A 27,710-nucleotide genomic window follows, 5' to 3' on the forward strand; every position below is an offset into this window, starting at 1 on the left:
GGTGACGGGACAAGTTTGCTATTCATCAACTGAAATGCTTCCAGAGGAGAGCAACAGGAAGTGCATGTCTAAGATGTGGTGACGGGAAAAGACCGCCCACTAGTTATTGCTGAGGAGGAAAGGCCCATCTGAAGGCTTAAAACATATCAGAATGGAAGCTGGCACACTTACAGAAACACTGCAGAGAAGGCACTGCTGCCATCAGGAGGCTCTTTAACAGCTACAAAGAGTTGTTCCCAATGTTTCCTGGGAAGCATCTCTGGGAATCGTAGCTCTGTATCTTAACACTTCTCAGCACCCTGAGCAAACTACACTTCCCAGCAGTCTGTGGGGGAAGCCTTCCATGTTTGGTGCTGATGGGGCCTGAGCCAAGTCCTTCCTTGCTGGCAGCTGGAGCTGGCAGGACCCCTGGAGCAGTGGGGCTGGTGAACTAGCATGTGGTACAGCCCTCTTTGAGCCTAATGCAGAGAATGAAATTTAAGGGAATAAGCTATTGTTTGGTAAAGATAAGGCAGGTGAGTTTGAGGAGGAATTGTCCAAGATCCCTGTTGCTTAAGAAGCTGGAGCAAATTGACATCTTGTAGCTGACCTGCAAAAATCAAAAGAAGAAACCAGGAGCATGTTCCTCTGAAAAAAGGCAACGGAGTGAGTAATAATAATAATAATAATAATAATAATAATAATAATTTTATTATTTATACCGCACCCATCTGGCTGGGTTTACCCAGACACTCTGGGAAGCTTACAACATTATATAAAAACATAATAAAAACATCAATCCTTTAAAACCTCTGTAAACTTCAGGTGTCTTCTAAAAGACAGGTGGTCGTTTATTTCCTTGACATCTGAAGGGAGGGCGTTCCACAGGGCGTTCATGACTGAGAAGTAACTCAAGATTTCAATTATAGAGTTACAGGAAATTATCAGTGATTCTTCTCTTAGTGCTCAGCTTGGAAAGACTGGCTTCTGAGAATGGATTAATGCTTAAGTAAGGCTAAACTTACTTAAACATGGGTGGCGCTGTGGCCTAAACCACTGAGCCTCTTGGGCTTGCCGATCAGAAGGTCGGTGGTTCGAATCCCCACGACCCCCATGACAGTAAGAGCTGTTCGACAGTGGAATTTGCTGCCAAGGAGTGTGGTGGAGTCTCCTTCTTTGGAGGTCTTTAAGCAGAGGCTTGACAACCATATGTCAGGAGTGCTCTAATGGTGTTTCCTGCTTGGCAGGGGGTTGGACTCGATGGCCCTTGTGGTCTCTTCCAACTCTATGATTCTATGATTCTATGACCGAGTGAGCTCCTGTTGCTCGGTCCCTGCTCCTGACAACCTAGCAGTTCGAAAGCACAAAGTGCAAGGAGATAAATAGGTACCGCTCTGGCGGGAAGGTAAATGGCATATCCGTGCGCTGCTCTGGTTTTGCAAGATGCAGCTTAGTCATGCTGGCCACACGACCCGGAAGCTGTATGCCGGCTCCCTCGGCCAATAAAGAGAGATGAGCGCCGCAACCCCAGAGTCGTCCGCGACTGGACCTAACGGTCAGGGGTACCTTTACCTTTTAAGGCTAAACTTAATGCAAAAAAATGGCAACAACAAAGCTAAGAGAGGTAAGAGAAGTTGAACTGTGAAGAGCATGGACTCCCACTCCATTTCTTACTGGAAGCACGAGCACAGAAATACCCCTGCCAAGAGCCTGCATTGTTTTGGAGAGAATTAATACTGTCTCAGTAACAATGTCTTATTGTAGTCATGAATTGATACAATCTGTGTATCTAGAGAGAATGAACAATGACTGAGAAGCTCTTGCAAATTTGCAAGATATAAATATAGAAATGGTGACCTACCTGGAGAGAAAAAGAATGGGAAAACATTATGACAGTCCCTTTCATAGCCCAACTTTCCTATTTCATGTTTTGGCTTTACTTTATTCTCCTTTTGGAACAACAACAACACCCCCCCAAATGCTAAGTTACTTAATTCCAATTTTTGTACTCTTACAAAGCTCAAAGTTCATCCTTTTTTGTAGGTTTGCATTTATGCCTCCTGAAGACATGAAGGCTTTTATTATTATTTTGGTCATTTATCACCCCAGCCCTTCCCCCTTCTCCTGAGTAAGGTTACTATGGGTTGTATATTTAAAAAGTAAACAAATAACACCGGCCTTGCCTACACAGACCATCCAATGGAGAAAAGAACTAGTAGACTATGAGAGCAAACTGTCAGATACAGCGAGAGATAAAAAGCATTATATCAGGTCTTCTCCTCATAAAGCTGAACATTATATGTACACACCTTAAGCAACTGCTATAGAACATGCATGTGCACTTGGGGATAATCAGGTCCTTCCTGGAGGAGGCATGCATGCTAACACAGGGATCACACCCTCAACCTCTAAAGAGTTGTGCATGTGTGTACATGAGTAAAAACAAAGAATAAAAAAGAAAACTGCAATACTTAAGACTTTCCATATTTATTGCACTTCACTATGGAACGTAGCATAGAATAGTTTTCTTTATGGGAGATTTTTGAAAAATGGCACCCCAAAGAGCATAGCCAGTGAGTAGCAATTGTAGTTGCAAATAATACCAGGACAGCTAGCTATGCCTCCTCCCCAAAAGGGGGCTTCTGTAAGGACAGCACCCAGGTGAGTGGGCAGATAGGCAGCACAGTGGCGGAGAGCAGGCGGGGGTGGGGCTGGAGCGCGTTCTGGGAGCATGACGTGCCGCCTGTGGGGGTGGGGCGCCCTGTGTGGGGGAGCCGCGATGGAACCCCACTGGGATTGCGCTGCCGGGGGTGGGGCGCTCCCCCGCCCCCCTCTTCCTCCGCATGTATTTTTTCCAGACAAAAGGGCTCTTTGCTGGTATGCTCCTGTGAAGAATTTTGGCCCAATTCACTTCTCAAGCGTAAGAGTTTCCTCTCCCCCCAATAGTGGCTTTCAAATCATAGGGTATTTTTTTCCTAGTGTTCCTTAAGTACTAAAGGAAATAAACTTTCTTCGGTAGTGTTAATTACTAAGCATTTTGTTCTACCCAGCATTTTGCTGATCTGGGATGTTGTCATCAGTAAAATCTAGGTCAGTAAGAAGGACTGCCTGCTTCACCAATAAAACACTCTTCTCATTCTGGCAAATACAAGGAATGTGTCTACCCGGCCAGACTCACACAGCTGGATGAACTGAACAAAATGCAGCGGAAGATGTTACTCTGTTCAAGCAGGTAAACTGCTCAAAAACTGATGAAGTGAATCCTCTCCCTACTTCCCACCATCACAGGGTGAGAAATGACAGGCTCCACATTCCCAGAGTTTTCTCTCCCTGTGCTTCTGCTGCATGGGGAGGGGAGGGGCTTGCATCTGAAGCACCACCATCACTTGCAGAGGAGAGAACCACCACCTCTCTCCACCACCGTGCTTGGAGGAAGCACTGGCCACCTGGCACTTCTTCCCCGCATGCTGCAATGTGCAAAACCAGCCACAGTTAGAGCCAGTTCAGAAATTAATTATCTTTAAAACCATGCACAAAAGCGCCTAAGTTTAAATGGAAGTGCGCAACACAGTGCCACAATTTTTGAATGGAGCATATGAGTTTATTTTACTGTGTTTAAACTTGAAAGTGGCATTATTCAAATGGATCAGATTTCCACTGTTGTATTTCATGGTGGGACACACAGCTGGAGATGTACATCACCACCCTCACTTTCTTTGTATGCCACCTTTCCACAGGAAAAAACTAATCTCAAAGTGGCCTATAAGAGGGAGAACAACACATCACAAAATCAACCATTCCATGAATTTCACAATACAGTTGCAGTTGGAGTTGCAGGCATTTCTCTTTAAACGTGGTTCTTCGTTGAACTAAAGTTCAGAAGGCAATTTGGCTCTTACATTTCACTAGTGTACATGCTCAATGTAGACAGACCAACCTTCGTTCTGTTGATCAAGCCATTAAATTCTGGGGAGCACAACAGCCCAAAAAATACCCAGCATGTCTACCCATGACCCCACAAACCGAAAGCCAGGGTCAGATGACAAAGTCAGCACTTTAAGCTCTGAAATTAGCCAATGTCAGGGCAGAATGAGTCATGATAGCAACAGGCCTTCATTTTCAATGCACCAATTGTGGCCTAAAGGGTTGGGTGATTTCAAACACAAAAGTGGCTGTCTGTGGGCGAGCGCTGAACTTTCTACCACCCACTGCTTTCCCCTCTGCAAACATTCTCCCCAGATAGCTGAGGAATAAGGAAGGTTTTTGACCAGATCATTATCTGATTCTGCCCCCAGCCCCACGGGCTCATTTTGGCAGGTGGGCAGGATAACCTACCTGTCAGTCCCGTACACCCACCCAAGTCTCTTGCGCAGTGCACCACGGGAAACTGAGTCATGCCACTGATCCAGCAGTACCCCCAGGGATCCTGCTGGCTTCTGGACTCACCAGTCATCAGCTTGTGAGCAGTGAGTTCAGCTCTGCTTTTGGCAGGGATCAGGCGCACAGTCAGAAAACTCAGTTGGGAAGCTGATCCAGCCACATCTCTACCTGCCCCACATATGCCGTCAGGTGTGGGCAAGGTGGGCATAGTTTGGGGAATGCCATCTCATAGGACAAACTTGGTACTGTGCCACGATCTCCTACTCCTGCCCTACCTGGAAATAAACCCTGCTAGGAGATGATGACTTTAGGAGAGGAGTTACAGGGAAGAAGGTAGCAAAAAGAGGAAAGGTTCATTGTCTCTCGCCAGCTTCCTGCTGTACCATTTTAAACCCAGTTGCATTAGGGGTTGGGGAGCAATGCAGGTTTGAAGACACTCAGCCACCATCATGCCAAGTTCTGCCCAAGGACACAAAGTTAATGCAGTCACGTAAAAAAGGAACACTGCAACTGGTATGTAACTTTTATAAATGCAAGAATGCTGCCCACAAGCACAGGAATTCCAGATGGACACACTGAGTATTTCCTGGGCTTCACTTATCTAATTTAAAGAGTCCAGGGTGGGGGAGGGGAAGCTTAACAAATTCCCCCTCCCCCCCGAGACTAAATCAGAAGCTCTGCAGCCACTGCTATTCCAGCAAATGATTCTTTAAAAAATGCAGGGTTGTTTGTGGGAGCCTTTCTTTGCCGAACTTTTCCAAGGTAGGACCGGTGTGTATTTTGAAACTATGCAAGGATGAAATTCTAAGGATTTGCTGATCTTTGATGGTTAATACAAATTCCATTGGTGAGCTGGTGTACTCCCAGTGGGCACATTTCCCTCTATAATCACAAGCAGAACAGGAGTCGTGAGCAGCATATTTCTATTACTGTAGATCTTTCACAAGACCGTAAAACATCTTCCACACTTCTCTCTCTCTCTCTCTCTCTCTCTCTCTCTCTCTCTCTCTGTGTGTGTGTGTAGGGAGGTACGTATACGAGACCCCCTGTAATATTCTAATACTTTGCGCTTGCAGAACCGTATATCATTTGAGAATATCAAAGAATTGTGCCCTACGGAATTTCCTTCAGAAATACAACCACTGCCATTTTGTGGACAGGACAAAATATGAAGCTAAGTCAGGCAGACACAGAATTAGAAACAGACCTTCTACTCTTGGCTCTGGTTGCTGCCCAGCCTTTGTCTCATGTCTTCCACATTAGGCTTCTCAATAAAGCAGGAAGGCTTCCCTTGATAAAAAGTGGCGAGTGGAGACTTAGAGCCTCTTACATTCTGACAGCTGGTTGTGGACCGAGTCTAGTATCAATTTTCTGTACAAAATATAGTAAAACTGGGATACAGATATCTATTGCCACTTAACTCTTATGTTCAGACAAAAATCACTCAGAATTTGTCTGGCTGCGGCATTGCTAATTTGTTTGCAGAATCTATCCTACAGGAAAGCTGTGTGTGTCACAGGATCATCATTTCCAGATCGTATTTCATTTTGACCAAAAACTTTATTTTCAAAATTTTGTTTTAACAAATTATCAAAGCAAGTTCTGTATAACATGAACCAAGGCTAAAATGCAATGTATGAAGCCTTGGATTTGCCAAAAGGGTGCTTGGAGCCAGGCTGGCAGCCAGATGTGAAACATGCTCATGAAGGCAACTTGTGAGAGGCTGAGGAATGAACAGAATGTGAAGAACACCACAAATTTTCACACAAAAATGGGAAGCCCTAGTCTTCTTCCTCCCCCAATAATTTGTAGTAAGAAACACATGTCATGACATTATCACATCGTGTCACACAACCTCTCACAGCAGCCAATTATGTGGACAGAGGAAGAGAAATGTGTGATGAGCCCATTGACATGCATTTCCACTACGGCATGTTATGGAGGGAAATCAAGGTGGGCTTCCTGTATTTGGCAATTTGGTGTTTCTGCTCTTGAGTGAGGCGATGCTGCCTTCCAGGCTGATAGCGCCCGTTTTAAGGCCAGTGTGGATCAGTCTACAGCCAGCATCAATGATATTCTAAGATTTTCTATTCAGACAGGCATTTAATAAGCCCAGGACCACTAGGAAGGAAAATTATGGTCCTGATCCATCTCCAATGGAGGCACATGATTCCATTTGCAAAAAACCTGTCAGTTCACATGTGAGCACCACAATGTGCCTGTAAATGTGCTTCTAAAAGCATCAGCTGGGCAAGAACATGCCTGCCTCTGAGCACAGATCAGAGGCATGGATGTCCAAAAAGAAAGTGAACTATGTTTTTTCTGTTGTTATTACTGATGTTTTAATGGTTCTAGGATTTGTTTATAAATTTAGTTTTATGGTTGGCTTTATGCTGTTCACCATCATGATGTTTTTTCTTACTCTTGGTGGGATGTACTTTTTCTTGAATTGGGGGGGGCAACAGGCCTTGCCCCAGTTCTTTAAAAGTAAGTGTGATTTTTTAAAAAGAAAAAATGAAATATCTCCATATGCAATGAAAATCCAAGGCTTATAGAAGCAGGCATGCAGAGAAAAGGGGAAGTTCCATATGAGTAGAGGTTTCTGTTGCTCTGAGAAGTCATATACACCGAGGGTTGGTGTCAGTAGCTGAAAAGCAAACAAGATCTCTGAGCCATCACTTTTGGCAGGCATTCTCCCATAACAAGCGCTACAAAATGAGGCAACTCTGGCAGATGGCCACCACTCTTGGGAGAGGCAGACACTGCTTGGAAGCTGCTCCTGGTCCTGTTGCCGTCTCACAACTACAATCTATACCAGGCATGTCCAACTCCCAAGAGACTGTGATCCACTCCCAGTATAAAAAAACTGGCAGTGATCTACCAATTGTCATTGAGAGGAAGAGCATGTGTGGGGTGGGTGGATTTCCCAGAGTTGTTTAGCTTCTTTGGGAGAGGACATCCCTGATCTAGACTTCCCAAATGCGGCAAGCAGTTCAACATTTAACACTACATGAAGAATGACTCCAGTCCGAAACACTTGACTCAAATGCCCAGAAACTACTTGTCATCTGCACTTCCCTTTAACTGAGGGACCAACTCTGCAGCACCAAGGGACGACATACCTGATGATAAAAGGCTCCCGCTGCTGCCGCTGATGATCTTTCCTTTGCTTCCCATATTGGCTAGTTTGGAGGTCTTCAGAGTTCCAGTTTCAGTCAGGTCAATGGCAATCTCACTCAGGCTTCTTGCTGCATGAATTTTGGACTGGAGGAAAGAAAGCAGAAATCTGTGGTATAGCAACCATCAGACAAAAGCCCCATCTTAAGAATTTCCACCTGTTACCAGAATCACCAATAAGTGAACTACCCACTTATGACAACCTTTCAAAAAAAGCAAGAGCACAAGTAGAAGTCATTCCATATCAAGTCATCCAATCTTTTTTAGCTCATATCATCCAATTTTCTTAATATTTTGTACACTTGTTGAATGATCAAAACTAAGTTTAAATCTATTTTATTTTTTTATCTCATCCCATTGTTAAGTTATGAGGGATTGAATTCTAAAACAAAGACAATTTTGGCCTTGCCAGACTACACAAAAACCTTAAAGATTCAGCCCAGAATTGAAATATTTCAAAACTAAAAATGTTGATCTTTTCAGAACTTCATGAGCTTTACTATGATATGTCATATGATGGGCTTACTTTAAAATTTAAAGTTAAGTTACTAAATTTAAGATTTTAAAAAGTGACTAAAAATTAAAGAGATTTCAGTATTAATGATATTCTATTTAAGATTATATCCTGGACTAAGTAGCATCAGTTTGACGATAATGTTGTACTGTACTTGTCACAGATCAACAGACTGCAAAGCAATTTCTAAGCAGCAGACTCCAGAGTGAGGCTCCATTCATCATGAGTTCTCACATGCATGGGGTCCTACAAAGCCCCTGCATTTATGGACAAATGTGAGCAAGGTATTCCTCAAAGACAACTTATGACTTAGTCACAGGGTAGCAATACATTGAGTTCATCTTTGTACAGTGGTACCTCGGTTTACAAACTTAATCCATTCCTGAAGACCGTTCTTAAACCGAAACCGTTCTTAAACTGAGGTGCGCTTTCCCTAGTGAGGCCTCCTGCCGCTGGTGCCCTTCCACCGTTCAGATTCCGTTCTTAGACTGAGGTAAATTTTGCAAACCGGATACTACTTCCAGTTTTGCAGAGTTCGTAAACCAAATAGTTCTCAAACAGGGCTGTTCTTAAACCGAGGTACCACTGTAATCTGAATCAGTGATGAAGAAAGTCTGGAGCAACCCAAGGACTGTGCCAACTCTATCTGTCCAATCACCAAATTTGCCTCTATAGCAGAATAATCAAATATGTATGCAGCCCATTCCTGGACATTCCTTTTATCCACCAAAACAATACAGTTAAATCTGTACAATAAACTCCCTGATGCTCACTTTTACTTAAACTGCCACCCAAGTGACATAAAGAAAAATAGCATCTGCCGTTTGCTCCTCATAATCAAACACATCTGTAACAACAACGAAAACTACCTCAAAAGAACCTGCAATTTTTTAAAAAAGTAGACCTCCTCCTTGTGCTATAACTGTAACATTTACTAAGCATCTTGTATAGCCCTTAGAACTAGTTTCAGAAGTCAGCAATTGTGAAGAAAGAAAAAGTTTGAACAATCTATTGCCAGACATTTTAGTACCACAGCCATTCATAAACACCATCAAGCCCTGAAATGTTAGAAAACTTCTGAGTATACAGAGTTGGCTGCACTCTTGACATTCCTATGGCTTTAACTTGCAGGAGAATGGATATACTTTCCTCCATGCTTTTGATTCTTTTCTCTTTTTGCACTTTCCTTTCCTTACAGGATACATGTCACCTGCCTGAGAATCCTCTTCATTCTCAGCATTCCGTCACCTGGGCTCCCAGTGCCTGCAGTGGAATCAAAGAGGGCAGAAGCTGCCTGCCTAAATATTGCAAAGCTTTCTCTCTGTTGTGCTAGTCATTTTTAAACAAAGAAGTCCCATTTAGAATCATAGGATCATAGAGTTGGAAGAGACCACAAGGGCCATCGAGTCCAACCCCCTGCCAAGCAGGAAACACCAGCAGAGCACTCCTGACATATGGTTGTCAAGCCTCTGCTTAAAGACCTCCAAAGAAGGAGACTCCACCACACTCCTTGGCAGCAAATTCCACTGTCAAACAGCTCTTATTGTCAGGAAGTTCTTCCTAATGTTTAGGTGGAATCTTCTTTCTTGTAGTTTGGATCCATTGCTCCGTGTCCGCTTCTCTGGAGCAGCAGAAAACAACCTTTCTCCCTCCTCTATGTGACATCCTTTTATATATTTGAACATGGCTATCATATCACCCCTTAACCTCCTCTTCTCCAGGCTAAACATGCCCAGCTCCCTTAGCCGTTCCTCATAAGGCATCGTTTCCAGGCCTTTGACCATTTTGGCTGCCCTCCTCTGGACACGTTCCAGTTTGTCAGTGTCCTTCTTGAACTGTGGTGCCCAGAACTGGACACAGTACTCCAGGTGAGGTCTGACCAGAGCAGAATACAGTGGCACTATTACTTCCCTTGATCTAGATGCTATACTCCTATTGATGCAGCCCAGAATTGCATTGGCTTTTTTAGCTGCCGCGTCACACTGTTGGCTCATGTCAAGTTTGTGGTCAACCAAGACTCCTAGATCCTTTTCACATGTACTGCTCTCAAGCCAGGTGTCACCCATCTTGTATTTGTGCCTCTCATTTTTTTTTGCCCAAGTGCAATAGTTTACATTTCTCCCTGTTAAAGTTCATCTTGTTTCTTTTGGCCCAGTTCTCTAATCTGTCAAGGTCGTTTTGAAGTGTGATCCTGTCCTCTGGGGTGTTAGCCACCCCTCCCAGTTTGGTGTCATCTGCAAATTTGATCAGGATGCCCTTGAGTCCATCATCCAAGTCGTTGATAAAGATGTTGAATAAGACCGGGCCCAAGACAGAACCCTGTGGCACCCCACTAGTCACTCTTCTCCAGGATGAAGAGGAACCATTGATGAGCACCCTTTGGGTCCGGTCAGTCAGCCAGTTACAAATCCACTGAGTGGTAGCATAGTCAAGACCGCATTTTACCAGCTTCTTTACAAGAATATCATGGGGCACCTTGTCAAATGCCTTGCTGAAATCAAGGTAGGCTACATCCACTGCGTTCCCTTCATCTACCAGGCTTGTAATTCTGTCAAAAAATGAGATCAGGTTAGTCTGACATGACTTATTTTTCAGAAATCCATGCTGACTATTGGTGATCACAGCATTCCCTTCTAGGTGCTCACAGACTGTTTGCTTAATGATCTGCTCCAGAATCTTCCCTGGTATTGATGTCAGACTGACTGGGCGGTAATTATTTGGGTCCTCTCTTTCCCCCTTTTTGAAAATAGGGACAACATTTGCCCTCCTCCAGTCTGCCGGGACTTCGCCTGTTCTCCAGGAATTCTCAAAGATGACTGCCAGTGGTTCTGAGATCATATTCTTTGTCATATTCTAGTGTGAAAAAGAAGTGGAAACGAGGGCAAAACTCTGTGGATAATTCTGACTTGCCACTTGGAGTTGCCATTTAGGAGAGGAGAGAGGGGTCGTGGCAGCTGCCCCCCTCACTTCTTTTTTGCCTGTTTTAACCTGTGGGAAGAAGGTAGTTAGTTCTGACGGGGTGGAAAAAGGAGGAGAGCATTGTAGCTCTCTGGGTGCCTCTTTAGAGCAGCGTTCACCAGCCATATGCGTTTCAGATGTATTGGACCATAACTCCATGCTGAGTGGAGCTGATGGAAGTTGTATCAGAAACTTCTGGAGCGCAGCAAGCTGGCGAAGGGCTTCCCTGACAGCATTTTGGAGGAGCCTTGACTACTTATTGTTAGGTTTACTTACATTGCAGTCTCAAGCATGTTTAATCAGGAACAAGTCCCACTATGTTCAATGGGGCTCACTCCCAGATAAGTATGCAGCCTTTATTATTGATGTGTTTGTCTCGTAGGGATTTATGGGTGCAATTTTAAATGACTTAAACGGAGTTATTTTCAACATCATTGATTTCTCTTGGCTTCCCTCTCCTCATGCTTCCTTCTTGACCATTTCATTCTTTTTTGCCCATTTCTTCCCCTCATCTTCTCATCTGTGTTTCTCTTCCCTCAACCTCTCTCCCAATACAAGTTCTGTTGATGGAGAGCCCTGGCTCAGAAAAGGAAACAACTGATCCAAAACAAGCTTTTCACAAGGAGGGAGGGGATGCCACAAAGGAGTGCGGCTCCTACAAGGCCTGCATTACCAGACGCCTGCAACCAAGTCACACTTCAAGCGGCACTCTCAGTGATTTGTGACTGACGGTTCCACTTCCAAGGTATTTGGGCCAAAGTGCCAAAGAGCAGTGACAGGCCCAGGGCTGGCTGGGAGGGACTTGCTGAACTTGACTTGTTTGTCGCGCAAAAAGGACTCAAAAGATAAGGCGGCCACTATTTCATGCAGGGGTTCTTGCCCAGACCCCCCCCTTGGGTCGGCAGAGTGTGCATAAGCAGGCCCCACCCCATTATGCCCTGCCCCTCTTCCACCCTCTTCCAGGTCGAAAAGGACCCGTGCCTTGGCGATTGCGCATCAATTGGACACACCTAAAATGGTTGCCACCAGTACATACAAATGTAAGCTTCTTGCTGAATGTACACTCAAGAGAAATATGCGGGCAAACCTGGTTTTCTAACAAGTGATCCCATATGATACAAATATTTATTGGTTATAGTCATACATTTACATTTCAGCTGCACACTAAACACATCTTAGCTATGCTCCTAAAACATAATGAATGAAACAGACCCCATGATGCTTTAAGTCCTGAGCCTAGAACTCCTTTTTTCTTTCTTTCTTTGTACCAACAGAAATAATTTAAAGCTCTGCTTGTGTTTACAATTCAATCTTCAGAATCCATAAAGAGGCCACTATAGGAGCACAATCTAATCAGTCAGAAGCTTTTAGAAGTTCCTTATCTAAATTACAGCGCTGATCATTGATAAAAATATGCCACCTTGTTTGGTGGGTGCAAAATCAGTGTTCCTAAACAGGAACTACTCCAATGTGTTTCAGGACCTTAACTTTTTTTGTCCAGAATCAGGAAGGAGCAGCACCACACAAACAAAGAAACAAACCGCTATTCATTGGAGCCCCACTCCTAACACAACCACAGGATTGGCCTGGGAAAGGTGAATGACACTTGACTGTTACATCTGTGGAAAGGAGTGCAGATTTCCTAGCAACTTCATTGAGCATGTGGATTTAAAAAAAAATCAGTCCAAATCATAAATGAAATTTATTCTTAACACAACCACAGGGCTGTATTTTAAAGCATATGATGCAATCACTGGGGCAGGAGGAAGCTTTGTTGTGGTGTGGCAGAGGGGACCCCCTTCCCCCCAAAACCATTCCATCCAGGTATTATCTTTCTCCCCCATAACGGTGCTCATAAATGGCTGAACTCACCATAACCTACCAGGTTAAAAATACCAATCCTAATTTCAGAGAACTATGAGCAGAAATGATTTTCAACATTAGGAATGGTCTTCTCTTTCCCTTCTTGATAATGCATTTAAGGCAAGTGGAGGGGAACATTTTTCAGCCTACTACTGCAAGTGGTGGGTGGCTCAGAGGCAAAAGAGGTCCATGGAGGGATATCCCTTCAGAATGGCAGGCGTGGCCTGGGAATAGCTCCAAGGGCCACATTTGTCCACCAGGCCTGCAGGTTCCACACCCCAATTTAAGGCACTACCTACATTACCAGGACCACTGGCTGCAGAACTTATCTTATGTTATTTGAAATGGACCCAGGACATGTAAGCAATACCCATTGTAAAAAAATGCATCATATAGCTGAAGAAAGTCCGTAAGAAGAAATAATCTAAGGAGAATCTGTGCAAGTCAATATGGACATATTGTTTCTAAAGACTTGCATGACCAGAAATGGTTCTCAGTATTGGGAAGAAGTTAATGCAGCAAGAATTCTGCACCTTGGGGCCTTCTCTCAGAAAGTCCCAGCGCCCTGTAAATTTCCACATGATAGGCAAAGCAGACAATGAGCAGCGGTGGAAGAGTTCAGAGTGTTTAGAGGTCTCTTATGCATGTCTCAGCATGAAGGGAAGTTGCAGGGCCATTTGCTACAAGACTTAATGCAGAGTGTACATGTATTTGTAAGAACTGCCTTACTGAAACCTAAGAAATTATTCATTGAGTTTGATATATTTATTTGGAACTAGAATTCAAGCAAGGTACTGGGACGGTGTGGGGACGCACCAACTGTGCGTTCTTCAATCCCAGCCTCGTGCCAGGAGGATACAACAGCCATGCCCCTCCCAGCTGGTGTCGCTCCCATGGCAGCAGGGGCTGGGCTGGGGGGATGTGTTTTCCATTTGTCCTCCGCCCCCACACTGCCCCTGGCGTGTGCATGCGCACATGCACACTGACCCACCCCGGGTGGTGTGGAGACATGCTCTGCCGCTGACTAGAAGGCTGTTGGCCTGACCCACCAAGTTCTTCTTAAATTCATTGGAGAAACCGACCTAGTTATCAAAAGGTTGCTTCAGATATCAAGAAAAGATGGCCCTCGTTTGTAAATTACTGGAATCATCATTTTATAAAAAAGATATAGCCTTCTATTGAAATCTTTTGCTTCTTTATTGGTATTGCACCGAATGCTGTGCAACCAGGATTTTGCTCAAGCAATGGGACTTTCCGTTTCCTCTCCTTGCCCCGTTTGCCCCCAAAATCTGATCTGCAGGGTCTGGAGAGGAAGTTCCGGGGCATGCGCAGAGCTCTGCTGTGCTACTGGAGTTGCGGTGTTGTGTCCAGACTTCTACATATATTTTGATTTCTGATTGTATTTGGCGCATATACTTTCATTTGTGTATAACCGTAGTCTTTATGTAACACCTGTTTTGTGAATGTAATAAAAATTAAAAATCTTACTTTGCTCTGCTTTCTGTCCAAGTAGAATTGGTGCTGGCTAATGGCCATAGCCCAGATGGACTTTATCAAGGCAGGACAGGCATACCACGTGTGCACAGCAATGCCACTGTGTCCAAAAGTCCTTCTAGTCACAGATGCCCTGGGGGAGCAGGAAAAGAACAAACAATTCACTTGTAACTTGAAAAGAGAAGTGCCTTTCGACCCACCTCCAAAAGTTCTGCATTCAATCATTTTGCAGAAAACCGTTAAGGGGATAGGTATAGGGGATCTCCGAGCAACTGAAACGACGAGCCACACCAGGGATGAGAGTAATTTAGGCTGCAATATTAACTTCGTCTACACAGAGGTAAGTCTCATTGAACCTCAATGAGCAAGCACAAAAACTGAACTAAACCTCCTACCCACCTGCCTGAGCACCAAAGCCAGAGCTCCAGCATTTATGTCATGAGGCACTCTGTTATTTCTTAAACTGCCAATACCATGTTTTGAGCCATGTGAGGCTCCGCTTTTAAAAGAGCCAGATATCTTTGTCTCTCACAAATTTGAGATGGCCACTGGGGCTGATTTTTCTGCTATTTAGCATTCATTAGATGCCAATAGTGTATTAAGTATTGTTATCAACACACATGGTTCATATGACTCTGCATTGATGGGATAACCATATCAACATTATTTGCTTCTGTAATACAGAATGTCGATTCGATGTTTTCCTCTGTCTCTGCCCTGCTTTTCCGACAGATACGGAGTTCCTAAGCAGCAACTGGGCTTCTCCAGCGTTTCTCTATGGAAAGGTCGGCTCATATGTTTTCGTTTCTTACTATGTTATGTATTTTTGTGTTTTTATATTGTAAACTGCCCTGTGGTCCTCAGATGAGGGGTGGCATAGACATTTAATAAATAACAAACTTAAACTTAATAGTGCCTACATGGAAACTCTGCCATAAGTGGGAGAGTCACAGGGGGAAAGGCGTGGGCTTCTGGGAAAGTTGGAATTTAGACTATCTTGTTGCCCACTTAGCTAAACTTTAATTTTATTTGAATGTCAACACAGCAATCCTAAGAATTTTACTCAGAAATAAATTCCACTGTGTGCAATAGGACTGACACCCTTATAAATTAGTTTAGGATTGCGGCTCTAACCTGTAAATGTTTGGAATTATCTCTAATTTTGTTTCTGTTTTCCAGATGGGGAGAGTTACCATGAAGGAAAAGGCAGTTAACAAAAAGAGGTTGAAATTAAGCCAGTAACTATGGTAGACATGGGGGACCCTCCCCCCATATTCAGCAATAAAATTGCCACCCCAGACTTGGCTCTTCATCGCAGCAGGACAACTCTTACATTTGGGGTGGTTTCAGCTTTATTCCCTGCACCAAATCGGATCACTAAATGGACTGGAATTTGAGTTTCCCAAGAAAATTAGACATGAAGACACAGGAGACATGGGAAAATTTATATATATATATATATATATATATATGCAGGTTTTGGTGTCCTCGGGTGTCTTCCCGTGTAAAAGTTGGGGTGTCTAGGCGACGTTTCGACGAGGTCTCACTCGTCATCTTCAGGCTGGTGCTTTCGGCTTCTTGTTACTGGAACAGAGCAGGATCTCAGTGTTTGAGTTCCTATAAATACTGTTGAGGAGGTGTGGTGTATAGCCTCCAATGTTCTGGGCAGAGAGGAGGTTCCCAGGCTAGTGTGCCTTTTCTTCTTTTGTTCCTTAATTACTTGAGGGATATCTTGAGTGATTTCTTGAGTGATTTCCTGAATCCCACTTAGGTGGGTCATTAGGTGTGGATTAGTTGCTAAAGCCTTCGTGTCTTGAACTCTTGAACTTTGTGAAGAGTTTTTCTGAGAAGATGGCTGTACTGCACTTGGTTGTGCTCTGGCTTGGCTTCGTGTATAGGGGCGAGCTGTGGTTTTGTGGCCTGTGCCAGCCAGATCTGTGTAGGGATTGCAGGGGGGTGCAGCATCCGGAGGTGCCACCCTGGTTTGGCTACTGGATGGTGTCTGTAATTTATCTGTGGAGAGGGTCTGGGTTTGGGTCTGGTGTGGTTGATTGGTGATGGCGTTCTGTGTGCCTCTGGATCTGGTGTCAGATTTTGTGGGGAGGGCTAATTTCCAGATGTCTGGCAAGCGGGATGTGTCGTCACGCTTGTTCATGTTGTGAGGGTGTTTCTCTATCTCGATGGCTTCCATGATTATTCTCTTGTGGTGATGTTCCATGTTAAAGAGCAATTTGGAATCTGCAAAATTAATTTCGTGTCCTGTTTCTTTCATGTGTTGGAAAAGAGAGGAAGTTTTTTCTTCTTTTTTGACGGCATTCTTGTGTTCTGCGATCCGTGCATTTATTCGTCTGTTTGTTTGTCCAATGTACGTGGCTGGGCAGACTTTGCAGGGTATTTCATAGACCCCTTGGTTTTCCAACTGAATTTTATCCTTGGGGTTTCTGAGGATATTGGCTATTTTTTGGTTGGTGCAAAAGGCTGTTTTGATATTGTGTTTATGGAGGATTTTGCTAATTTTATCTGTAGTGCCCTTGATATAAGGAAGGAGGGCTATGCCATTGTTTTCTTCTGTGTCTTGGTTTTTGGGGGGTGTTTCTTTTTGGATTAGCTTCGTAACCCTGTTTTGCTGGTATCCATTGGCAATTAACACATTTGAGAGATTCTGTAACTCAGTTGTCAAGTGGTCTTCGTCAGCCAGGCGTTTGGTTCTGGAGATGAGAGTCTTGGCTACGGAGTTTATTTGTGCAGGGTGGTGGTGTGATTGTGCATGTAAGCATGTATATATATATATATATATAAATTAAAAAGGTAATGTGGAGGTTATAGGAGGGGTGGATAAGACAGAAAATGGAAGAACCAGACAGTGTGGGAAAAAGGGGTCCAGGAGCCAGACACGCTAGCGAGATAATTTGAATAATATTTCAGTTAGCACCTGCCAAGGTACACAGTCGCTTCTTATGCCAAAAGAGTGGTATAACTTATTCCCCCCTCCCTAGCCTAAGATGTAACTGTTGCTGTATGTGCAAAAGAGTTCTGGACCTTGGCTGCACCTCAAAACTCTGCACACAAAGACCGCACTCCGTTGGCACATACGCAAACAGGCATCGCGCTCCTCTGCCTGTGGGACACTGCAATTTATCACAGGATCCTGATGGAGAGCAGAGCTACCAATGGGCCTGCTAGCTAAATGGAACCTCCATGTTGAGAGGCAGTGCACTCCTAGTGTCCAGACCAGCAACAGGCAACGCCTCTCACCTCTGTGCCCTGCTGCTTGCGAACTCTACGTGACCTGAGGTTGCCTATTACCGGAAACAGGATATTGAACTAGAGCAGCTCAGTCAGTGGAGCATCACTGGGCAAAATGATTCCTGCATTGCAGGGGGCTGGACTATGGGACCCTCGTGGTCCCTTCCAAATCGACAATTCTAGCACTAACTTAAGCACACACCCTCAAGCCTGTCTTTGCAGCCCTATGAACTAGAATTTTTTCCTTCTGAATTATATTCTTTGATATATGAATCTAGAACCCAATGCCACAGCTTACATTTTTCTAGGCTCCTGCATTTCTGCTGATCAAAGAGCAGACAGATTTAGGAGATACAGAGAATTCTTCGTTAGGCACAAAGCAGAGTTTTGATAATCTCATTGTACATAAATTGATAGAATATTTTATTTATTTATTTCATTAAATGTATTTACCACAAGATTGTAGGGGAAAAATCAAAGCGGTTTACAAAAAAGATAAAACATTAAAAATATCATTAAAAATTACAATCATAATTTAAAACACACAAAAAGTTAAAACCACAACAGAACAAGCTAAAACAAATTAAAATCCATAGAGACTGTCTAAACATCTGGGTAAGGTAAAGGTACCCCTGCCCGTACGGGCCAGTCGTGTCCGACTCTAGGGTTGTGCGCCCATCTCACTTAAGAGGCCGGGAACCAGCGCTGTCCGGAGACACTTCCGGGTCACGTGGCCAGCGTGACAAAGCTGCTCTGGCGAGCCAGCGCAGCACACGGAAACGCCGTTTACCTTCCCGCTATAAAGTGGTACCTATTTATCTACTTGCACTTAGGGGTGCTTTCGAACTGCTAGGTGGGCAGGAGCTGGGACCGAACGACGGGAGCTCACCCCGCCGCGGGGATTCGAACCGCCGACCATGCGATCGGCAAGTCCTAGGCACTGAGGTTTTACCCACAGCGCCACCCACGTCCCCTAAGTGGAAGTAGATAAATAGGTACCACTTTATAGCGGGAAGGTAAACGGCGTTTCCGTGTGCTGGTGCTGGCTCGCCAGAGCAGCTTCGTCACGCTGGCCACGTGACCCGGAAGAAACATCTGGGTAGCCGTGTCTAAATAAGAAGCACTGAAAAGAATTACAGTGAAGACGCCTCCTGATCTCAATAGGCAGGGAGTTCCAAAGTGCCACTGCTGCCACACTAAATGAGCAAGATGTGGTGCAGCTATTATGTGGCATTATGTAAAGGTGACCTCATAGGTAAACTGGTCCCAAGCGTAACATAAATTAGTAGTAATAGTGTTCTATATATGGATAGATGTTAGGTGTTTGGTTTTTTCATTCAGCTTGATGGCTATTTCAGTGTAACTACATGCAACTAGAGTAGAATAACAGTTTCAGAACAGAAAATTTCTACAATGTATATGATGTTTATAATATATAAAGCTCACTTCCCAAAGGTCTGATCCTAGAAGATGGCAAGTGGTAAAATCAATGAAGTTGCCAATTATGTATACAGATCAGCTGTTTGCAGGGCTATCACTCATTTTTAATGCTATTCACAAGAGGAACAGTCAACCTGGAACTTCTCTTGTGCAACTGAAACTGAAACTGCTGTGCTCTTTACATTTACTCAATCAAGCTTACAGAGGAAAATGCCTTGGTGAACTGTGTCCCAAATTAATATTCTGAAGAACCAGCACCTTAATCATAATGTAAAATATATAATTAAAATATACCTGCCAGGCAACTGTTGCTTTCCACATTTCTAATCTAGAGCCTATTGTATTTCTAATGTGGAAATCCTGAAACCCTGCGTAAGTATAGATCTTGTCAAGGTACAGTAAACATAAAAAAGATTGTAGGCTGCCAATCTGCAAATAAATTGTCAGCGGCACACATCTGATCTCTCTGTGCTGGAATGGAGCACTAGATTCTGTCATTTGTGCAGAAGAGCACAAACCTGATTTGCAAAAGGGGGTGTAATTGAAAGACAGAACTAAATTTACTGCACTCCAGTTACACTGTGAACTATGAACAGAGCCTAGTTTTCGGTTGCCAAGTTTTAGGGGGAAAAGGTTAGTTCTGCAGGAACCAATTTGCACAAAATATTTACATGTGTGTTACAGATAGCAGCTTGTCCTGGGAAAACCTTGTCATAAAGCGGCAGTGACCAAAGTAGTGATTATGCAAAATGAAGTCCACCCCCACCCCCACACCCCACACAATTAAGCTTTCTGTGCACTGGGCAGTTGCTTATGTTACGCAAAATGAGGACCAGCGTAAAAGGAGAGAAGAACACAAGCTAACACAAACATTACAGAGGATTGCAGTAGATGAAAAATCAATATATTAAACAACGAAAAGACGGTGTGAAGGACAGAGCATGGGTTACAGCAACAAAAAGGATCAAGCCTAGACATATTTTAGCCATATTTTCTCCCCCCTCCCTGTTACTGCAATCAACAAAACACAATAAAGAACCATTTAGACTGAGGGTGTCTGCGCCTGAAAGTGGACTATTACGGAGTTCCCCCGGGAACCACCCAGAGTTCAGCAGCAGCAGCTCCCAGCACCTTCCCTTCCAGGCGAAGGCTGAAAAGCAGGACGCCGCCGTCTAAGCGCCCGGAGGCTGCCCGCTCGGGGCGGGCGAGGGGCTGCTCGGAAGAGCCCCGGCAGGCAGCCAGCTCCCGGCCCCGGCCCCTTCTCCGCCGCCTCTTACCTGCGAGGGTCGTGCACTTCCACGGAAAACTTCTTCTCTCGGAAGTAGAGGTTCTCCAGCTGCCGCCACTGGAAGATCTGCGGGGAGAGGAGGGAAAGCGGGCGCGCTGAGCCAGGAGGCGGCGGCCGGAGGCGCCTCGGCTCCTCCTCCTGCTGCTGCTGCTCCGCCTCGGCGCCCCGACGGGGGGCCTCCCGGCTCCGCTGCGGGGCTGCCGGCCACGCCGGGGCGCCCGGCTCCGCCCTGCCTTGCCCCCGCGGCCTCCCTTTGTCCCGAGGCGCCCCACTGGCCCTCGTCCCCGGGCCTGGCGCTGCGGAGGGCGGAGGAGAAGCAGCGCAGAGTCGCGCCGCCACAGAACCCTCTCGCTGCTGCCTCCGCTCTTCGCCTGCCTCAGAAACCCTTCAGCCCTTCCGGCGAGTCCGAGTCTGGGGCTCCGTGCCGAGGCCGCTCCCTCCAAGGGCAGCTCTGCCACCCCCCCCCCCGGTGTGCGAGAGAGAACTGGGCCAAGGGGCCTCGGCATCTCGAAGGTGGGCGGACAAGGATTTCAAGAGGAAATGGAAACCAACCACTTGATTTAAAAGAAAGTTGAGTGCACGGAAATTAATGATGCTTAATTTTGATTGGATTGGACCCATGTTGTTTGGAAAATAGACTCAAGATACATTTTCTTTGGCACACATGAACACAACAGAAAGTCCCCCTTAGCAGAGGCCAAAAGGGTCCACACTTTCTCCAGTCTTTTTTTTTTAAAAGAACTAGTGCCTGGTTAGCTGCACCAGAATGGGGAAGGGATTGGAATGCACAGCACCTGCTACATTTATGCTCTCCTTTCCCCATCCAGCAAATTAATATGCACTCAGAAATCTTGCTTATGCTGTGAATCTCCTTGGTGGGAAAAAGGTGACAATCGGCAATGGGAGATCACCTGTTGATCACCTGTTAAGAGCACATGGAAACACAGATGGACTGAGCTTCCCTTTCAGGGCAGGCCATACTGTGCAAGTTCTTAAAGAAATGGGAGTGCCTGATCACTTCACCTGTCTCCTGAGAAATCTCTATGTGGGACAAGAAGCTACAGTTAGAACTGCATATGGAACAACTGATTTGTTCAAAATTGGGAAAGGAGTACGACAAGGCTGTATATTGTCCCCCTGCTTATTTAACTTATATGCAGAATTCATCATGCGAAAGGCTGGGCTGGATGAATCCCTAGCCAGAATTAAGATTGCTGGAAGAAATATCAACAACCTCAGATATGCAGATGACACAACCTTGATGGCAGAAAGTGAGGAGGAATTAAAGAACCTTTTAATGAGGGTGAAAGAGGAGAGCGCAAAATATGGTCTGAAGCTCAACATCAAAAAAATGAAGATCATGGCCACTGGTCCCATCACCTCCTGGCAAATTACTTTTTTGGGCTCCATGATCACTGCAGATGGTGACAGCAGCCACAAAATTAAAAGACGCCTGCTTCTTGGGAGGAAAGCAATGACAAACCTAGACAGCATCTTAAAAAGGAGAGACAGCACCTTGCCAACAAAGGTCCGTATAGGAAAAGCTATGGTTTTCGCAGTGGTGATGTATGGAAGTGAGAGCTGGACCATCAAGAAGGCTGAGCGCCGAAGAATTGATGCTTTTGAATTATGGTGCTGGAGGAGATCCTGATGCTGGGAAAGATGGAGGGTACAAGGAGAAGGGGACGACAGAGGATGAGATGGTTGGACCGTGTTCTTGATGCTACTAATATGAGTTTGACCAAACTGCGGGAGGCAGTGGAAGACAGAAGTGCCTGGCGTGCTCTGGTCCATGGGGTCACGAAGAGTCGGACACGACTAAACGACTAAACAACAACAACAACATACAGTGCTGTCAAGGATTTCTCTGGCAATGCTTACACAATGTAGGTCAGCTGCAACCTAGAGTGCTGGGTATTTATTTAATATATGGCTTCCTATTTCAACAGAAATCTCTAAGCAGCTCACAAATCCCAACAGAAAGGAATCATCATAATGCTCTTCCTCCAGCATGCATATGTATGTGTGCTATAGAGTGGTGAATGTCTGCAAAACTTTTTTCTGAATACAGACAAGTCTTGCTGGATTGTGGTCATTGTTCAAATCAATCAATCTGTGTATCCATCTTTCTTTGCAGCAGGGATAGTTTAGAGAGCAATGCACTGGCCATCCTGTCAAACAGAAAAATCCAATTTTAACTTTGATTACATGCAAATAACAAATTAATTTATAGTTTTAGTCTTGGGGCTTAAGTGCTGCCGCAGACATCTGGTGGCCTCTGTGAGAAACAGGATACTGGACTAGATAAGATTTTGGTCTCTTCTTACTTTGTGCTGAAACATTTTTCATAGATCATAGGAATGCCTGGGTGATCATGGGATTACAGGTATTCTGAAAAGCTACCAAAGTAATTGCTTCCACATTTATTACAACACACTGAATAGGTGGCACAAATCCTACCCTCTAAGAAACAGACAATGACAAAGATCTTCAAAGACCACCTTGCTTTTTTCAATGAAGAAACTCAGATAAGCCTTTGGAATGTAGATTCCTAAGTGGGCTAAGACAAAGTCACTTGCCAAAAGACAAAAGGAGCAAAACTGAGTAACTGGTCCTGACTCACAAGCTGTTCTTACCCTGCCCCCTCCTCTCTTCTGGACAGTGAATGACAAATGAAAGAATCCATTTGCTTGAGCAACTGTAAAGTCAGTGAACAGCAAGAATGCAACTGATACATCCTGCTTTGCTGGCCACTGAGTCAGCAAAATGCCAAAATGACTGTCTACCCTTGAGGAAAAGGTACACATTCTTAGCATTCCAGAAGCATTCTCTTATTTGCTAAGGCACACTTATTTGGGAATGAGTTGCACACTCATGAAACATGCACGGTCCACACTCACAGGTGGCTTCAGCCGGCCCTGGATCTCCCCATTCCCAAAGAGATGACTGCAGAGACTTCACAGTGCAATCCTAGGCATGTCTATTCAGAATTAAATCCTACTGAGTTCAAGGGGGCTTGCTCTCTAGTAAGGGTATGTAGGATTGTAGCCTGAAAACATTCAAGGGAGTGCAATATTTCTCCTATGAAGAAAGGCCCAAACAAGCCTGTACAACTGGTGTCATCCAGTCTCGCTATGGGATGCCTGCACACAGATGGCTGGTTGTAGGATACAAAGTGTGTGGGCCTGGACGGAAGTGTTTTTTTGCGGAAATGGGGGACTGATGAGCAGGGAGGCTAAAGTTTTTGAAGCTTTTGGTTTAGAAAAAAAGATGGCTATGCGGGGACATGGGACTCATCCATACAGCTGCAAATATAACTTTTTAAGTGCATTATACAAATGTGACACTAGATGGCAATGGTGAGCTTATGGCAAATTCAATACATTTTTCATTTTTTTTTAAATAAAAGCATTTTCAGAGTGTTTTTTATATGTGTCTATATTCCACCATGATGACAGATGATGGTAGATTTCTGAACGGTGGTTTGGGAGTGGATAGAGGTAATTCCTCCCTATGCTCAGACGTTTTGGTCAATCAATTGATTTGGGAGTGGGAAAGTACCTTTTCCTGGAAAATGTATGCTGTGTACATACCATACATTTAAAGCACACTATTTCCCCAAAGAATCCTGGGAACTATAGATTTTAGCTCCCTAAAGGGCAAACTACAGTTCCCTTGGCATATTTTTATATTTTTATGAGGGGTGCTTTTCATGTGTGGTGTTTGCATAGCCATAACTGTTAATCTGTGGGATTGGTTGCTAGAAGACGCAGCTGCCAGTTTAGATGCTTAAAAAGGGATTAGACAAATTCATGGAGGAGAGATAGGGCTTAACAACCATTAGTCACTAATGTAAAATGTAAAGCTCCATGTCCAGAGGGAGTCTACCTGGGCACAGTCAGTGGGGTGGGGAGATGTCCTGCTTGTGAGCTCCCAGAAACATTTGGCTGAGGTTAGAAAAGGCAACCTGGATTAGACCTTTGTCTCCTTCAGCAAGAAAATTATTATGGTCTTGTGTTCTATTTAGTTGTTTAAAAAACGTACTTGCCAATTTTAAGTTATAAACATAAAAATCCCAAAATAGTTCACTCTATACTTTAAAGCATTAAAATCAGTAAAAAGCAACAGTTAAAACATCCAAATAGTCACACCATTTCAACAACTACACCTGCAGGGCAAACCTCAGTGTCAATAGCCAGGAAATGGCAAGGCAAACAGAAATGGTTTGAGCTGTCTGCAAAAGGATCTGTTTGTCAGTGCTTGCCTGGTCTCCATAGGGAGGTGGAGGTAAAGGTAAAGGTAAAGGACCATTTGGTCCAGTCGCGGATGACTCTGGGGTTGCGGCGCTCATCTCGATTTACTGGCCAAGGGAGCCGGCGTACAGCTTCCGGGTCATGTGGCCAGCATGACTAAGCCGCTTCTGGCAAATCAGAGCAGCGCACGGAAATGCCATTTTCCTTCCCGCAGGAGTGGTACCTTTTTATCTACTTGCACTTTGATGTGCTTTCGAACTGCTAGGTTGGCAGGAGCAGGGACCGAGCAACGGGAGCTCACCCCGTTGCGGGGATTCGAACCACTGACCTTCTGATCGGCAAGCCCTAGACTCTGTGGTTTAACCCACAGCGCCACCCTTGTCCCTCCCTAGGGATATCATTCCACAAAATGGGAGCAACCTAGGTACACCTTTCTAGTGTATGAAATTTCTGGTAATAGCATGGGAGCGAACATACAATAATGTTTCCCACACTTCCACCAGTCTCTCGAAGCGTGAAACCAAAAATATGGGAAACTGAAATGTGCCCTTCTCTTTTATCTCTGTCACTGATTAATCCCTGACACCATCGTAAACCATCAGGTTTCTGAGATGAATGCTTTGGGAGAGGCTCCAAAGATAGCAATGAGATTTCAGCCCCCATTAATGCAGGCAATGTTGGGACTATATTGGAGACGGAGCCACTTGTACCTTTCAACTCACAAGTTTAGCCACAAGTTATTTTGGGTTTGCCCTAAGCAATTTGCCACAATGCCAGGAGAGGCCCAAAAAACAAAGATAAGAGCCAGTTTGTCCTCTCTCTCTTGCAGTGACACTGGAATTCAAAACATGCCAGATGTTTGCACTGTGAAAGCTTCCAGTTCCTGTGTGCAGAAGAGGGGATTGGAGAAGAGGGAAGGAAGGAACAGAGTATAGAGTGCCTTGTGACCCTCTGGCATGCAAATTCCCTCCCTCCAGATAAAACTCCAGATGCTTGGAATAGTTACCAAGGACCTGTCTTGCTTTCAGGACAACAAAGACTGCTGAGCTCCCCCACCCCTGGGCTCTAAAGCTGGCGGGGAAACAAAATATTCTGCTTGCTAGGCTCCCTCCCCACCCCACCATTCTGCGGAAAAATGAAATGCTTCACCCCAAAATGAGACAGAACGGAAGGGCTGAAGCTCCATGGCAAACCATCCCAGGCTCCATCCATGGCATGTCCAGGCAGGGCTGGGAGAGGACAGTGCCTGAAACCCTGCAGAGAAGCTGCCGCTCAGTGTAGACCACACTGGGCTGGATGGGCTGCCGGTGTGAGTCGGTACGAGGCAGCTCCTTCTGCTCCAGCCTTGTTCAAGGCAAGCATTTCCCCATGATTAAAACAAACCACACAAACAAAAACGGGAAACTAATGCAGTTAAAATGGGTGCAGATGTTTTCAAAGTGTCTTTGGGTGAGTCCTGGAGTTGCTTGGTAGCTTATCAGATGTTCCCCAAGGGGCAGCTCCACAGCAGCGGAGAACCGTAGTTTGCTAAGGGTGCTGGGAGTTGTAGCTCTGTGAGGGGGAAACTACAGATCCCAGCACTCTTTGAGAAAGAAGTCATGTGCACTGCATGTGCTTCAAATGTACAGGGTGGCAGCAGGCGGCTTCACAAGCATGACAATGGACTCCCGGGACTTGCTTCCGAAGCTGAATCCAGTATCCTCTTGTAAACTTGGATATAACGTGGTTGATCATGCAAGCTTCTTCTGGGCGATGCAGCCAGGAAGTGGTTCATCATAACTAAGAGGAGTATGTCTCTTTAAAGAACAGTTTTTTCCCTGAGGCAAACTATCTGGGAAGGACACTAGCAGCTGATTTTGGTCTGGTTCATCTGAGTGGCCACTTGTCTACTTGGGAGTTCAACATGAGGCTGCTATTCTTATGATGTCATTAAGAAATGACTAAAGGTCACACTACAGCACATGCAGAAAGTGCAGGATACGTGCAGATCTCCTGATGTTTTATGTTTTTCATGCAATGCAGCCGCAGGGCCTGACAAGATGTGACAAAGAAGGAAGGGCTGCTTAATCCTTTCCTCCCCTACCCGGGTTTCCTGACCAAAATGTCTCCTCCACTTCTGCAGGCGGCTGTTTGCTCCATGGACATCTCAGTTCAAATTGGCAGCAATGAAAAAAGATAGTGTTGGGAGAGCCAGTCTCTGGTGTATGCTTGGCCCTTAGACTGTCTAACCAGTTTTTGACCATGCACTGTTTTGTGTTTCAAAATGAAAGCAAAAACCTCCTTTGGGTTTTTAAAAAAGTGACACCTATGTCTAGTATTTACACTGGCAATCTTCCTCTCCCAAACCCAGTGAACTCTGCCTCACCCTCTCCAAGAAACATCATCTTTGATGTTAAAGTAAAGTTGCTGTTAAATGTGTTTAACTTTAGGGGGGTGGGATGTCTGTCTGGAAATGATTGTTGAACATTGGAAAGTCTGTGTGTGTGTAGTTTGAAACCAGGTTGGTGCCTATTAAAACTGCCCACACTTTTGAGGTGGTGGTCAGAGACTGCAGCCAAAAAACCTCTGCTGTTCTATTCTGCAAAGCGGTCTTCGGAGGCTGCAGGAAGAGGGTGGGGGGAGGGACTTCCGCAATGCACATGGCGTTGCAGAGCGCCCAGGTGCAGGCTGGAAAATGTCCTCAGTGGAAACCATTCCTGGGAACAGAATTACTGGCCCACTCCCAGGTCCTTGTGGGGAGTTAAATGAGAGCTATAATCAAGGGCTTTAAAATTCCACTCTTCCGCCTCTCTTTCATTTCGGTGGATGTGTGGGGACACGTGGGGCTTGTTGGCCGTTTCATACTTAAGCTGAGGCTAGTAGGGAAGAGGCTTGAGCTCTGCATCCATATCTGCTATCTGAGAGAAGCTCTTGAAGTTTTGCCACAAAGAGGGGGCTGAGCTGGGGGGGGGGGAATCCACATGACCATCAGTTTAGTTAAAGAGAAGCCCAGAATGGTGACTGTTGGTTTAAAAGAATGCTAAAGGCTTATAGGGTAAAAGGGGTTCTTACAAAATAAATGAATAAAAAGGCTGGAAGAGAGGGTACTCTCAAACAATGGCAGAGCACCATGTTTCTT

At 44.9% G+C, this 27,710-nt stretch overlaps 1 protein-coding gene across 9 annotated transcripts in view; it reads right to left on the reverse strand.

Moving 5' to 3' along the window:
* Positions 1–27,710, reverse strand: part of FRMD4A (FERM domain containing 4A) — a 401,265-nt gene that overhangs the window by 35,253 nt on the left and 338,302 nt on the right. For all 9 annotated transcript variants that reach the window (XM_083399421.1, XM_083399422.1, XM_083399426.1 and 6 more), the window contains 3 exons: positions 20,329–20,405; positions 14,360–14,498; positions 7,482–7,623 (listed from right to left, as the gene is read on the reverse strand). In XM_083399421.1, coding sequence (XP_083255547.1) covers positions 7,482–7,623; positions 14,360–14,498; positions 20,329–20,405 — 358 coding nt within the window. The remainder of the gene's footprint in view (positions 1–7,481; positions 7,624–14,359; positions 14,499–20,328; positions 20,406–27,710) is intronic.

Source organism: Podarcis tiliguerta, assembly GCF_965153285.1.
Source record: "Podarcis tiliguerta genome assembly, chromosome: 10".
Classification (NCBI taxonomy): domain Eukaryota; kingdom Metazoa; phylum Chordata; class Lepidosauria; order Squamata; family Lacertidae; genus Podarcis; species Podarcis tiliguerta.